Below are 15,041 nucleotides of genomic sequence, written 5' to 3'. Positions count from 1 at the left end.
TGCATGGAAATGGTATGGTAACAAAGCAGGAAACAGCATTTTAGCAAAGTAACTTTACTACTCTAATCTTAGCATTCAAAAAAAAATAAATTAAGATATTCTTCACCCTTATCTGCCATTGCTTGTTCTCATGACTCTTCAATCCTATTTTTTTTTTTTGCCTTACTCTTGCTATAGATTCCTTACCTGCTTTATGGTAGTGGTTAGAACAGAACCCTGTCCTTCAGGGTTTCTATTCCTGTGCTCAGAAGCACCAAATGCAGCAGCCGTGACTTCCCTGCTTCTGCAGTTTTAAGGCCTGCAGCGGAGAAACCGTTATTGAATTGTAGCGGTAATCCCTTAACTCAGGGTCATCGCCACAGACTGAAAGCAAGCAAAACAGCATAGTGTGCTTCTGGGATACACTGGCCTGCTGAAGTAGTTCACACCTCTAACCAGTGTTACTTACCTCGAATTTGGACTGTCCACCAGTTTGAGCAGTAAGATGCACCGTGAGTAGGAAAAAACAAGCAAGTACGAGACGGCTGGCAGGAAACTATTCCAGCTCCACCACCAAAGGCGGCGTATCGTATAACATTCACCAAGTGCCAAGCGGCTGTCCTGGGCTGGGTAGCCACCTGCGATGCGCTATAATGGGCTGCTGTAAAACAAACCCTGCCTTTCTCAGGCGATATTTCCACGGTTAGTCCAACACAACCTATAATTTGATATGATCGTGTATAGCTGTCGTGTGAATAACGAGGCTTTAGGTAATGATAGATGACATAACCAGGATATTCCCACATTTGAGAAAAGGGCAGTGAAATGGCAGCGAAATACACTTTTCATCTGTCCTGATACGTGCATTTGAACTAATGGAGATAGTGAAGGAGAGAGGAAGGAAACTAGAAATCAGAAGGGTATTACATGGTCAGAAAAGGAAACGCACATCAGAGTTGTGTTAGATGGAAGATACCCAACGCTTCCAAAAAGTTGCAAGGATTAATGTAGAAGGTTTTCAGTAGAAACTTGCCTATTAAACTGAATGGTATTTGCTTCTTTGCAATGAAACACAAATTGCTAGTTTCTTTACTTTTTAAATAGTGATAGATATACTCACTATTGAAGAGAGTTATGCTGCACATAAAGATAATAATCTTTCATGCTTTATTCCTTTGTTTTTATCATAAATTATTGAAAAAATAGAATTTGTAAACAAGAAAAAAAAAAAGACTTAAATGCTCTTTTTAGTGCAGACACAGAGAGCTAGTGTTGAAACTGCAGATATAAAGGAAACTCTTTTCCAGGGTGGGAGTGGGCCTGGGAAATGAACTGATTAAGCCAATATATTTATTATTATTTAGCTCCTTGGCAATTGCATGCAAATATATGATATATAGTCTGCAATATGTAGAAAATGAAATTACCTAACACTGTAATTTTGAAATAAGGAACTTAGGAGATACTTTGTCTAGAGACTATTTTTAACAATTTAGGTTTAGCAGTAAAGATAGTTTCAGTTTCTTCATTCATTCTGGGGGAAACTGTCCATATAATTTCTTCTTAATTTCTCCTTCATTATCAAAATTTATTATCAGGCTGTGTGTGTGTGTGTATAAGGAGTGAAGATGGACAAAAGAGGAAAATCACTGCTACTCTAAATTTCTCGGATATTTTCCACTCCCACCCTTCAGAAAGCCCTGTTTTGGGGGTGTGGGGGTGGGATGTGGTTTTGCTCCCCCCAGCACCCTCCTGTCTCCAACAGATACAAAGCTGGATTTAAAGGAAGATGGGAGAGAATGTAAGTACCAGGTAAAGGACAAGAAATGCCATATTCAAGTGAAGTGGAAGGGTTTTTTGAGTTATAATGAGCACTGTTACAGACTTGGCCCGGATCCCTTCAAAGATAGTCGCCAAATCTGTCTGTAGCTCTGCTCATTGTTTGGATCCCCTTTGTTGCCATGCCAGCATAACTAGAGTTCAGCCCCAGCTTCTGGCTTTGGGCCTTAGGCTTCCCCCCGAACAGAAGCTTTGTCACAATACGACTTTCCTAAAGCCAACAGGATAGCGGTAAGACAGTTTATCTCAGGGTCCTCAAAATAGCTGCTCTGAGCACATCAGAAGAATGGAGAAAGCTGCTCCTAAGTCAAACGCACGAAGTAGTGGGTAGGGAAGTATTTTGAGGTTACTATTAAAGAATAATATCCAAAAGATGGGAGAATTGCAGAAACTTGGCTTTTCTTACATTCTTTCTTTTCTTCTAGAGGCTATCTCGCTAATGGGGATTTAAGAATATAAATATCCTGAGAAAACCATACTTTGAAATCTTCCTGTATTTCTTGGCTGCTTCTGGTCGGTCATCAAAAAGCTTGTTGAAAAACAGGATCAGAGAAGGTGCAAGAGTGTATTAGGAACCGGAGGCACTTCTGAATTTGTAAAGAACGATGCCGTTCCCTTTTCTTACTTACAAAGCAAAGAGCTTATTTATGGTGCTATAGGCACTTAGTAGGATAATTTGGAGTCCTGTAGCTTTAATCCAAACTTGTTTGAAGGATGATTACAGATCTGAATGTGTGGGCTGGAATGTCAGATTGAGATGAAGATAAATCCTTAAAATTTGGCATGGAGAAGGCCGGTGTAATTATCTAATTTGAATATTTCCCATTTCAGTGGGCTAGATGTTGAGACAACACTTAGCATCAGCAGAGGGGATGGATGCATAATTAGCTTTTACGCCTGGAATTTTAGAGGACATGAGAGCTCTGGAGTGCATAATTCAGGCTAGCTTCAGGAGAGCAGTGCAAAGGTAATGATTGCACTGTTAAACTTCTGGGGTTTCTGGGCTTGTCCTGAGATATAAGTGCCCAGAAGCTGCACGAATTATTAGTTAGACATTAGGCGTTAAGACATGGTAGATGGAGATGACAGAAATAGATGCAGAAGAAAGAGTTAAAGCTTCTCTTTATTTTTCCCTTTCCTGCCCACCCTACCCCAAATGCTAGTCAGAGGTTTAGAAATGTTTAGGAATATTTGTGCAAGGAGAAGGGAAAAGAGTGGTCTGAGGGGTTTGGGTATGGTAAGGGTAGGAAGAAGAAAGTGTAAAGTTGATGGTGAAACAGGGAAAAAAAAGAATGAAATGAGAAAGCTATTTGAAACAAATTAAATGCTCTAAAAATAATTCTCAGAGCCTGGAGAGAATCATCTAAGCACAGGAGCTTCCAGGTGAAGTTTTTCTGCAACTTTTGTCTCTCAATTCTTTGCCATCCTCAGCTCTCTCCATAATGAATAATGCCTGCAACCCTTAATTTGGGAGATTACCCACGAAACAGCTGTCTCTACGGGAGACCTTTGGAGCTGAAAACTTTCTCACCCACCCTTTGCCGCAGCTGGCTCTCAAGACGGATCGAATGACTTGGCACCATCTTGCTGGTGTGTCAGTGAAGAAGGCTGTGCGATGACCTAATGGAACTTTTGCAGCCCTTGCTACCTATAGACCCTCTCAAGTCATCTTCTGCAGCTGCCAAATCCATTTGCACGAGTGAGCAACTGCCTCAGTGCTTGCCAAATGTTTTTGCTGCCAGTATACCCCAATATATTCAGAGATGTGTAACGTAGCCATAGCTGCTCAATCCTCTTACGGTTTCTAATAAGCACAGGGGTATCAGGGTTTCACTTCAGATTTGGGATCAGATCTTGCAGTCATTTTCTTGTTCTTAAGATTCTCAGGCTTCTACCGAATGCAAATGCCAGTCTACCCAGAGCTGGTTTGCTTACACTTTAAATAAAAGAAAAATTGATCTCTTTTAGACTTACGCTGAGGCTACCCTTCTGTGGGCAGAGCACCCTCACAGAGTTCAGCAGCCCTTTATTGACTTAATATTATTTGCATTGAAAGGTCCCAGCCTGGACCAGTGTAATTCACTTCATTCAAGTCTGCTCCGAACTTCATCTTTCATGACGTTCTTTTTTAGGGTCTCCTCCTTAATTATCTGTGTGTGTGTACCCTGTAGAGATCCTCCCTCTTTTTTTTTTTTTCTTCAAGAATAAAAGCTTGTCATGGAGATATTCTTCCTCAGTTTGTTTGACAAAGGATCCTTCTTCTCCCTCTCCTCTCCCCAGTTTAAGAAACCAGCCTTTATAGGGTGTCCTCTCATATATATCAAAATATGCATGGGCCACTTGGTGCAGTGATTGACCACGGTCCAAATGTGTCACTTGGCTTCTAAAATTTGGGCCCATTGAACTTTTTCAACAATTCATCTCATAGTAGCTTGGCTACTTTAATCCCTGCCTGTCTTCTATCTGTGATTCATTCATTCATCTCTTGATAGCTCTCCAGGAAGCACTATTTGTATTTTTTTTTTTTGTATTTATTCTAGAATTTTCAACTGCAAAGCCCTGAACTTACCTATTACCTGTAGTTTTGAGTCTTATTTCCCAACTAGTTAAGTTCTTCATCCTTAGCAAGGGCCTGTTGCTCAGTCCTTGAGTAATTGTGATGGTTTTCCATTCTCTTAATATGCTGATCTACTCTCACAGCTCCCATTTTTCATCAATTTCCAAATATAAAGATTTCATCCACTTGAAAACTGGGGTTTTAAATGCTAACATTTAAATTGGGAAGCATCTGGCTTCTTGAAAAGAAAGAATCAAGCAAACGGGGAAAAAAATTGCTTTGTGAGTGCTAATATCAGCACAGGGCAGGGGCAGAAGCACAACAGGGCTGGGGGAGAACAGGTTTTTTTTTCAACTGTCTTGGAGCTACACCTTTGGTAGCTCAAAGAAGTCTTCGTGTGATGTTAATACGCAGCCTTCTCACCTTCTGTGATTTCTCATCCAAGTACTGACATGACCTTAGGCTGATGAGCAGAACTATTTAAAAACAACAACAAAAAAAAAAAAAGGAAAAAAAAGATCTTGTTTGGCAGCCGGCTTCGTTTTTTACAAGGGTTATTTTACACTCCTGCAGAACAATATGTAATTCAGACTGATTCCTTCAGGCGCTTGCTCAAAAGAAATCATTGTAGCGGTGTTTTGCTGTAATTGCATTAGTGTGGAAACCGGGTCTCTGTTAAGCAGGAAGGTGATGAAGTAACACGAGTTCAGGTAGGTTTATTAAGATTTGCTGCAGCCCGGCACAGAGATGGCTGCTGCAGCATTTTGGGGAGTTACTCTCCTCACTGGCTGGTCCCTAATCCCCTGGTCTGTCCTGGTTGCCTCACCCACACGGACACAACCCTGCACTGGTCTGGATTTCTGGCCTGACCAGTAGCCAGCCCGCAGAGGTGCTGGTCCCTCCCGCAGCCATCTCACAGACCCTCTGGTCGCTCCAGAATGTGGCCCAGGCTCATGGAGGCCAGGTCTTGGCTCCCAGCCCCATATCTCCTGTCTCTTATGGTTTGGTGCTTGCCAGCGACCGTGTGCTGCCATACGGGCCGAGGCGATAGCATGGGTTTGGCCTCTGCTTGCCGGCACACCAAGCAGGTGGGTCCCTCTGACCTGTGATCAGAATAAAGGCTTCTCTCACCCAGGAAAATAGTTACGAGTGTAGTTTAATAAGAAGATGGGACAAACTCCAGTGATCAGGGCTAGGGGATGGCTGGACATGCATCTGGGCTCCTCACACCCCATTTCCCCGTGCTTGTTCCTTCCCAAACCACTTTCATCCGCTCCTTTTCTTGCCCTTGTTCCCTCCTTGAAATACCCCGTCCTAAGCCTTGTCCAATCCCAAAACACACTTGCTGGCATCTCATAATGAGTGCCGTACCCCGGTGGGCTGCAAGGTGATCTGGGGGGGCCTCTCCCATCGACTCTCCTGTCACGGTCCCACTCCTGGGCCGTGGGGCCGCTCGTGTTTCTGTGGCAGGCATGGAGCAGCCATGTCGAGGGCCCCCCTTCTTTCCTTGGGGTTATTGGGGTTCCTCTGCCTGATGATGTTCATCTGCTCTGTGTTTGTGGGGAGGAGCCTTTACTCACACAGCCTAGCCCTGAGTTTTGTCACTAAAAGTCAAGAGATTGGGGCCTGCACAGCTCCTTAAACGTCCAAGGGCACAAGGTGGGCTTTTCTGTGGCTCCTCCATTCCTGTACTCCCAGAAACCTAAAATACGTGAGGCATATTCCTTTTTTTTTTTTTTAACCACTAGTACTCCACTCTTTAGTAATACTAAGAGCAAAGTGTGGGGAAATAGGGAAGGATTAGGTGTTTAAAAGTAATGTTTTTCACGCGGTGCTTCTAACCACAGAAGTATTTTGTTTCTCAAAGTCTCCTGAAATGAGTTTCAGACTATAAAATGCTTTATTTAATCTTGGCTTGAAAGCAATTCCAGCAAAGTGGACCAGTCACAATTTTGTTAGGTGGCGTGGGCAAGCCAAGCCTCGGGAAGTTGTTCCAAACACGCTTGTTATTGTAAACGCTGGCTGATTTTTAGCAGTGAAAGTCTCCTTTCGTTTAGTTTCAGGCTTTTTGTTTTGATTGCGGCTTGCGTCTGCTTGGGGATTTTTCCCCTTTGAGCAAGCAAGTTTATACCTAGATCTTTATTGCCTGCAGATAGATATTTCAAGCTATAATTAGATTTCTCTTGCCTTCAACCCCCCCCCCCCCCCCTTCTAGGCTCCCTTTTTTTCAAGGCTGAACATGTTAAGCTTGAGAAGCTGTTGCCACCATCTCAAATTGTGTTTGTTTCCACCCTTTGGCCTCTTGCAGTGACGTACGCGATTTTTTCAAACTTAGTTGTTGCTTTTTGTATTTATGAGCACCTTCCCTTTCATCTGCAGGTTCCTCCGCTTTGTTAATCGAGTTTAGACCGGAGAAATGTCAAACCTCGCCTGCATTTTTGTGCTAAGGCTTGGCTCAAGGTGATGCATTTTGGAGCAAACAGCGGAGATGCACCAATGTAGCACGCACATCTTGCTCCTAAAAGTCAGGTTTTCACAAAGAAGGAATGCCTGGAAGTATTATCACGCAAGTAGCATGTTTCCCCATGGTTGTTAGGAAAACCCCAGCTTCCACTCGCGATGGCAGACCCAGTAATTTGGGATTGAGCCGTAACCTTTCTCGCAGGCATCCCGAGAGGCAGGTCAGGCTGTTTCGCAGCCACCACGGGCTGCACGGGGGATGCCACACGCCCCGAGAGGCAGGCATGTTCCAGCAGGGCACAGCTGCAGGCTGCAGCCACGAGAAAAAGCCGGATAAAAAGCCGATTCAGCTCTCACGCCGCCGCGTTTGTTTGTTTTTTGTTTTTTCCACTGGGATTTTTTTTTTTTTTTTTGTCGTTTTCTCCGCCGTCAAACGCCGGGCCGCGAACAGCGGCTGCCTCTTTAAGAAGCCTCTGTGTAGGTAGCAGGAGCAGGCTGCAAAATGCAGGAGAAGCTTAGCTTTGCTGGAAGGCCGAGTGTAACCTAACCAGCTGGAGGATATGCAATAGCTGATTGACAGCAGGACTAGCATTATGCAAATACCGCCGGAGAGCGCGGCGGCCGACCGGGGGCTCTCTGAGGGAGCTCCCTACACACGCCGCGCTTATCTGGCTGGAGCTTTCCGCCTCGCCTCCCGCTCGGTGTAACAGTCAATAAATCGCCCCCCCAAAAACAATTGTTGCTTTTTTTTTTTTTTTTTTTTTTCCCTCCCTTTTTTCGGCCGCCCGTTGCGTGCGAAATCCCGAGTGCGGTTTCAGTTTGCGATATGTGCGAGAGAGCTAGGGATATGTGTCAGAGCTTGTTACTCTGGCTAAATTAGGTAATTTTTAGCTGGGTAACGTGCTAATCTTTAAACCTTTATGTCTTTAAATCCTGCGTATGTCTGGTCTCTTCATACAAAAGTGTATTTTGCTTGTTTCTTCTCGTCTTCTTCAGTCTGAAGCCTTATGTAGGTCAGGCTTGGCTTAAGCAGATTTCCTGAACCTGCGTCAGCTTAAGCTGAAGGAATTTTAATAAACCCTCCCTTGTAGGCGTGGGCCTAAATGAGACTAGCCTAGTTAAGCCTGATCTTTTTCTGTTTGTGAAAAAGAGCCGAGCAGAGCTAGGGACTGCATGGTGGCTTCAGGAACGGCTTCCTTAATTCCGAGCTAACAATGGTCGGGAAGGCCAGATCTTCTAATTTCACCTTATCTGAAAAGCTCGATTTGCTAAAACTCGTGAAGCCGTACGTTAAAATTCTCGAAGAACACACCAATAAGCATTCAGTCATAGTGGAAAAAAACAAATGCTGGGATATCATAGCTGATAACTACAATGCCATCGGAGTAGATCGCCCTCCTCGTACCGCACAGGGCCTGCGCACGCTGTACAAGAGGCTCAAAGAATATGCCAAACAGGAGCTATTGCAGCAAAAGGAGACGCACTCCGATTGTAAAAGCAGCATTTCCGAGCCAACCAAGAAAGTTGTGGAGATGATTCCACAGATTTCCAATGTGTGTTTAAGAGACAGGAGCGGTGTACAAAGGTGAGAGAATTTTTTTTTTTCATTTTGTTACTGAATGAAAATTATGGCGCCTCCTATCTGCTCTGTGATGCGTTTCTCGTGTTCAGTGTCCTGAAGAAAACGTTCGTAAGAGAAAAATCCCCAAATCGGGAACAATGGCTAAATAATATTGCTTTTGTTTTATGGGAAGCTTGATGGTGACTTAGCACTGCATTCATTTTTCAGCTCTTTCAAAGCCTGTTTCAGTCTTTGTCATACTCTGGAAAGTGAGGGTTAAGGGAGAATCAAAGAGAGAAATAGTAGCTCCAACCTCTACCCCTCCCCTACCTTTTAATAGGCAGATTATTCAAACATTGGCAAAGTGATGGCTATTCTCCTCCATTTAAGGTAATACTGCAGTCATTTTGCAACATATGGAACTATTAGCAGTTTATATAAGATTTTTAATAAAGTTACTTCACAGAGCTAAGGAACCTTGTTCCTCGAGCTTTCTTCTCTCATTTACTCTGCTGTTTGCATATTACGTTTTAACTGATCCCAACCCTTTAAAAAAATCGACTGCCTGCACCACAGTGCCTTTGTGAGTGCAAGTGTGTTTTTTTAAATACTTTTATTGCATTGACAGTGATTTTCTGAAACTGGAGCAAAGCTAATTGCAGTCTAAACTCCAAGCAGTTCTGCATCGTACGGTAGGTAGTTTAAATGCACACAGAGAGAAACTGAGAGGTACAGCTATAGAAGTTTTCTTTTTTTTGGTAGTTTTTTTTTTCTACACTGCTCAGTAAAGTGAGACACACTGTCTAGATTTGAGCCAGACATAATACAGGCAGGCAGCATGCAGGCTTTCTCACACAGCTGGCTAATGCCCCTCATATCTGACTTGCAACACTCTGCTGGTTCTGTATTGGTCCTTGAGGGATCAAAAAATGCCTGGGTCAGGTTTTGGTTCCTCCAGATACAAAAAGCAAGGTAGGGAGGAGGGGAAAAAAAGCCAAATAACTCTCAGAAATCTTGAGAAAGCTCAGATTTTTTTTTTCCTCTTTTTAACAAACAGATTAATGGGAAGTGAACTTTCCATATTTTAATCAGACACACTGCTAGTTGGTGCAACAACTAACGGCTCTAAGAAAAGCTGGCATGCGCGCACAGGGCGAATTTGATTCGTGGTGCCACTGGTTGAACTGAATGGTAACAATTGTCTAAATCCCAACATGCCAGATGCTCTAAAAATATGCTGTTGTGGGTCCTCGGCGTAAAGAAGTCTGAAGCAACTGGGCTGTGCTGCTGCTGCTCCTGGTGAATGCCCCTGGAGGAACAGTTCCAAAGAATTCCCTGGAACAAAACGAGGCTTTTAATTGCGCTAATAAAGGTTGCAGTGTCTTGGCTACCAACTTTTGTAAGGAGGAAGAAAAAAAAAAAAAAACAGTGTGAGAACTTTGGTTTGGAGATCGGCTTATAAAAAGCGGTGACGCTTTTCGTGAATGATTAAGAGCTAATGATCTCCATAGTTTGTCTCCTATAATTTAGGCATTTTTTGCAGGCTTTTATGGCTCTGGGAACGTTGACTTGATTGCTGCTTACCCAAAATGGTTGTTCTAGGAACAGCCAATGCACTGTGTGTCGAAGGGAAGGATTATCATTTAAATATTTTTTTTTCTGCCTAATTACATCATTATTTGATAGTTCTAATTTTAACTCCGAGTTGCATTTTCCCCTGATTTTGAAAACCCTGCGCTGGGTTTTAACTCACTAGGATATGGCTTAGCTTTTTGGGAAGGAAATACAACTTATAATGAATCCAAATTCTTAATTGCACCTTTAAGCAATTTCTAGCTCACGGTGATTAAACAAAACCTAGTGAATCATGGGTGCCTCCAGGGTTATAAATACCATCCCCCAGTTGTGGTAACTGTTGTTTGTCTTTCTTTCAGTCAAGTTGTCAGAAACAACATTAGTAACCACCATACAGGCGTTCCTTTTGTTTCCCAATTCCTTCTTTCTCTCTTCCCTGTGTAATTGTTTTCCTCTTAGGAGGCTGACTCCAAAAGGGGGGAAAAAAAGCCCCGGCTGAGCTACCTGAAGGTTTGGTAATTGTCAAGTTTCCTGTGAAATACACTGCAAGAGATGAAATTGTCACCGTTTGGAGGCTGTTAGCCTAAATCGTACCTATTTTTTCTTTCTCTTGAACCTCTCTCACTTTCTCTTTCTGCTCTCTCCCTCTCCGTTTCCTTTTGTCACAATGACCTGCTTCTCCTGCTAGTTGTTTCCACCATTCGCAGGCGAGACGCTGGCCGGGAGCCAGCAACCCCGACCGAGGCGAGCCGTGCTAGAGGCTGAGGTGGTGAAGAGGGGGAAACCCAGCGCCACAGCCAGCCCTGGGGAGGCACAGAGGACATTTGTATGCGGGAAAATAACGCCTGATGCTCAAGGAAAAGGAGGGGAAGGGGTGTGAGAAAGAGGTGCATAGAAGAAGGTGAAGCTTTGTGGCATGAGGAAGAGAGGGAGTAAGGTGATATAATCGATACTTTATAGGCGGCTCAGGTGACGGTGGACAGAATTACGATTATCCCGATGTTTTCTTAGGGATAAATGAAAGTTCTGTTTCCAAAAGCCTCCTTCAGATGGACTTTTTCTTCTTGAAAGCTTTATTTAAAATAGCGTGGGTGATTGGCAGAACTGATTTTTGTGAAATACATTTCTCTGACCCTCTTGCTCATTCTTATAATTGAGTATTTAGAAGTTTCCATGCTTTTATTCTAGAAATTGCACTTGGATCTTAGTAGATGGTGGGCTAGTTCAGGGTCCTCTGGAAATTGCACCCATGGCTGCTTATTTCTTTCGAACCAAGAGTTTTGCAGACCATGGGAGATGCAGGGGAGATAATGCTTTCTTTTGGTGTCTCCCTAAGGAGTTTGTGCACTTCCACAAAAAGTAGGATGTACAAATTAAATTTCTCCTGTACTTCTGGGAATGCGAACCCACGTCTGCTGCTCATGGGCAGTGTTTCAATAATCAGTGTTCCTCAAATTGTGGATTGTAGAGCTCAAAAGGAGTTTTTAAAAAGAAAGTGCAAGCACAGACACACGCCCTACCCCTTTAACAGGCAGCAACTCAGGTCTTCCAGGGCTGGGGAGCATCTGTGGATGTTTTGTTCATCGCGGATCCACTCGCTGCCTTTAGCTGCTAGCAGCAGCTCAGTTCTTCATGGGATGGGGACTGTCTCACGTCTTCATCCTCTAGTTAGAGCCTCAGTTTGAAGGAGTCCTGGCCATGATGGTGCACTGTCTTTGCTGCCAGTACCAGGTTTATGTATTCCCGTTCCCATATTAACCGAACTGCCTCCCAAGTCGTGCTGGAGGTATTCTTTGTAGATCCGTATTGTACAATAGTTCAAGAAGCTGATCTGGCTTAAAAAAAAAAAAAAAAAAAGTATTGCCTGAATAAAGGAGTGATGTGCAGAGCTCTGGGGTTTCAAACAAGTGGTGGAGAAGTCGGCAGGCACAGCTGGGGCCGTTATTAGCATCAAAGCCAGCGTAATGTCAGATCGTGACTGGAGGTGCTGCTGACTCAGGGCTTCGCACAAAGGCAGATGAGTCAGGTGGGTGTTGTACTTCAGAAAAGGGGGAAAAATGCAGCGCAGAGCTGTTCTGAGCGGCAACGTTTCCACGTCTTCTCATGAAGCTTCAGAAGAATAGTGAGATCATTGATTCGTAGGGAAGGAGCAAGGATTAGCTTGATTCCCTAATCTACGGGCAGGGTCATCATCTGGGCTGTGGTTTCTTCTCCCCAGGCAATTTGTGTAATTTTATTCAGCGATTGTTTTACATGGAAAAAGGCACACAAAACAAACATTTAGGTGCGTGAGTCAGAAACAGGGAACACATTGAGACAGGAGGAGATGAGTAAGTTTGGGAGTTGGAAATGTTTCTGCCATAGTCCACTCAATCTGAGTTTATGCCCTTTTATAATCACTTTCTAGGTTATATAAACCATTTCCTCTGTCACTTGCATCAACTTCTACTTCTTTGTTTTTATTCTCATTTATCACTATCATTTATCACTAATGCCTATTTACCCTGTTGCAGAGGAAGGGCCAGCCAGGATTGTTCTTTCTAGGCTACACTTCGTAGTAGCAGTAGCATCTGAATAAGACAAGGCTGTATACACGTGGTGGAAAGAAGGAGGGGTGCACACGGTGTTCATGTAATGAAGTAGAGTTCCAGGCGTAGCTAGCAAAGAGTAGTATTTCAAATGAAGCTTTGGTTACTTACATCTGTGTCTTTTTAAAAAAATAGTTTTTAATGGATGATTTACATCTGATTTTGTGTGTTCTAGTGCTAGTATCGATAAAGAAACAATTGCTGGTACCAGTTCACCACAGGCAATGTTGGATCACCATCCTGCGACAGTCATGATGGAGTTGCAGTCGGAAGAGGATGTCAAACCTCCTCCTTCTTTGATTATAGACTCACAGCAAAGTGAGAGCTTAGAACAAGAGGAAGAACACCAGCTGGTGCATATTATGGAAAGGTCTCCTTCAACATCGGTGTCTTCGGTTGACATGAGAGTTATGATGTCTCCCTCTCCTGTACCAAGAAGAGATGAGTTTTTTAGGCTTGAGGTTGGAGAACGCTTTAGACCAATGTGTGGGTCTGACCCACAGATGCTGCAAATGCTGAAAGAAGAGCACCAGATAATATTAGAAAATCAAAGAAAAATCGGGCTTTATGTCCAAGAAAAAAGGGATGGTTTGAAAAGAAAGCAGCAGCTGGAGGAAGAACTGTTGCGAACAAAAATCAAAGTAGAGAAGCTGAAGGCAATACGATTACGCCGTGATCTGCCAGAATACAGCAGTATCTAAATATTTTATTACTTCTGTCATATCCTTTGAAGTACTTAATAATAAATACTTTTACCCTAGCAAAGTTGTTCCTTATGTTAATATGGATGGATCAAAATGTGGTCTTGAAAGATGAGAGCATATTTTCCATGTTGTTGTTTATGTACCTTAATAAAAATACCTTGTATGGGTTTGAGTGCACCACCTCTTCTGAACTATAATCAAATCCTGTAGATTTAAGTGGTTAGGATGATAAAAATCCCGACTTCTTAAATATTTCCACTTCTCTCTGATAGAAATGTGATGACCTAACAGCAATTTAGCTTAATTCTTTTTAAAAATTTGATCATATGCATTATTTCTTCAAATAATTACCTCTGCTTCATAATCTTAATGAAGTTACAGGTTCGTAAATACGCATTAAAAGGAGGAGTAAGAGGCAATGTTTAAATATGCTCTTCTTTTCAAGTTGGTGAATCTTACGGCAGTGGTGAAATTTTGCTGATGTATCAACTTGGAAAACAAAATTACTGGATTGTTATATTTTTTTAATGTTCAGTAGGCAGTTGCGTAAATGTACATTTTTTAAAGAGTTAACACTTTTTATTGTTTTCGGTGGATGAGCGTTTCCATAGGACGTTATCAAACCAGAGACAAGGAATGCAATACTTCATCGTTAAAACTGCATGTGTGTGTAATTTGTGTGTACAGTTACCATGATCGTATATTCAGTTAGAGTAATTATACTGGTGCTCAACCACAGAAATGTCTAATTTGCTCATTTGCATGCATAATTACTACTGTGCATGTGCAACCAAGACAGTTGCAGGTGCCTTTGATTGATATCAATATGACTATAAGCTACCAAAATGAAATAGTTGCTGTGTGTAAGTAATGTGACTTGAAGTCAACAGAAGATTCTTTGTTATTCCGCGTACCTTTTATAACTGCTGTTGTTCTGGTCTTTTGATTAGTTTCAAATAAAAAGCCCAAAATGAAAAAGCAATTGATTCTTCTGTCTGTCCTAGTAGCAGCACTTTCCTCTGCAGTTATGATCAACACTAATAACTGGAAAAAACAGACAAACAAAATAAACAACCCACAACAACTGGAAAGCGTAAGTCCCAGACAATTAATTTCTCCATAATTCTTGGTCTTCTGCTTGTTATGAACAGATCCACGCCTGCCTTAGAGCTCTGGCTCCTTATTCCATGTAACAATACTTTCTCCTTCCTCTAACTTCTAGCATAGGAAAAGGAAAGGAAGCATGGACTCAAGGAAAAAGAGAGAACAAAGGAGGTGTAATTCCACCCTGGTCTCCTATCTCAGAGGGCCCCAACAACAGAAAGGACAAAAGCAATAGGAAGCAGAACGTTTTTTTCCTGTGTCTGCTTGTTACTGTTGCTTCTGTCACTGTTTTTCCCCAAATCTGCTTCTTTCTCCATTCCCACAGAACCTCAGCTTGTGTGAATGGGGCACTGGTCTGCATCAGCAGACTCTTTAAATGAGGTAAGCCTTGCCACTTCTTGCCAGTCTCCGGAGTGAATCAGGTTACCTTTGTAACCACGGGGATAAATGCTTATTAAAAACTGAAGGCTGGAAGCATGTAAGTTTAGCTGAGGGACCAGTCGAGCTTAAAGCATTGTAGTTAAAATTTTATGACAGCGATGAGAGAGAAATCATCTCGACTGTCAGTGCCCAGGACACCTTTAACAGGTTACAGGAGAGGAGGGTAGAGGAAATAAATCTTTGGTTTACAATCCGAGGAAAAATACAGTCAATGAAAACAGATGTCAGCAATA

General features: G+C 42.7%; 2 protein-coding genes across 2 annotated transcripts in view; both read left to right on the top strand.

Annotated features, from left to right (window-relative positions):
* RAD54B (RAD54 homolog B) overlaps positions 1 to 15,041 on the top strand; it is a 63,328-nt gene that overhangs the window by 9,710 nt on the left and 38,577 nt on the right.
* FSBP (fibrinogen silencer binding protein) lies at positions 7,936 to 14,245 on the top strand. The gene is made up of 2 exons (XM_035546465.2): positions 7,936 to 8,420; positions 12,735 to 14,245. The coding sequence occupies exons 1-2, from the start codon at positions 8,050 to 8,052 to the stop codon at positions 13,258 to 13,260; spliced, it is 897 nt and encodes a 298-aa protein (XP_035402358.1). The 5' UTR covers positions 7,936 to 8,049; the 3' UTR covers positions 13,261 to 14,245.

The sequence above is a fragment of the Cygnus atratus genome, chromosome 2, assembly GCF_013377495.2.
Source record: "Cygnus atratus isolate AKBS03 ecotype Queensland, Australia chromosome 2, CAtr_DNAZoo_HiC_assembly, whole genome shotgun sequence".
Classification (NCBI taxonomy): Eukaryota; Metazoa; Chordata; class Aves; order Anseriformes; family Anatidae; genus Cygnus; species Cygnus atratus.
This window is presented reverse-complemented; position numbering and strand designations above follow the sequence as displayed.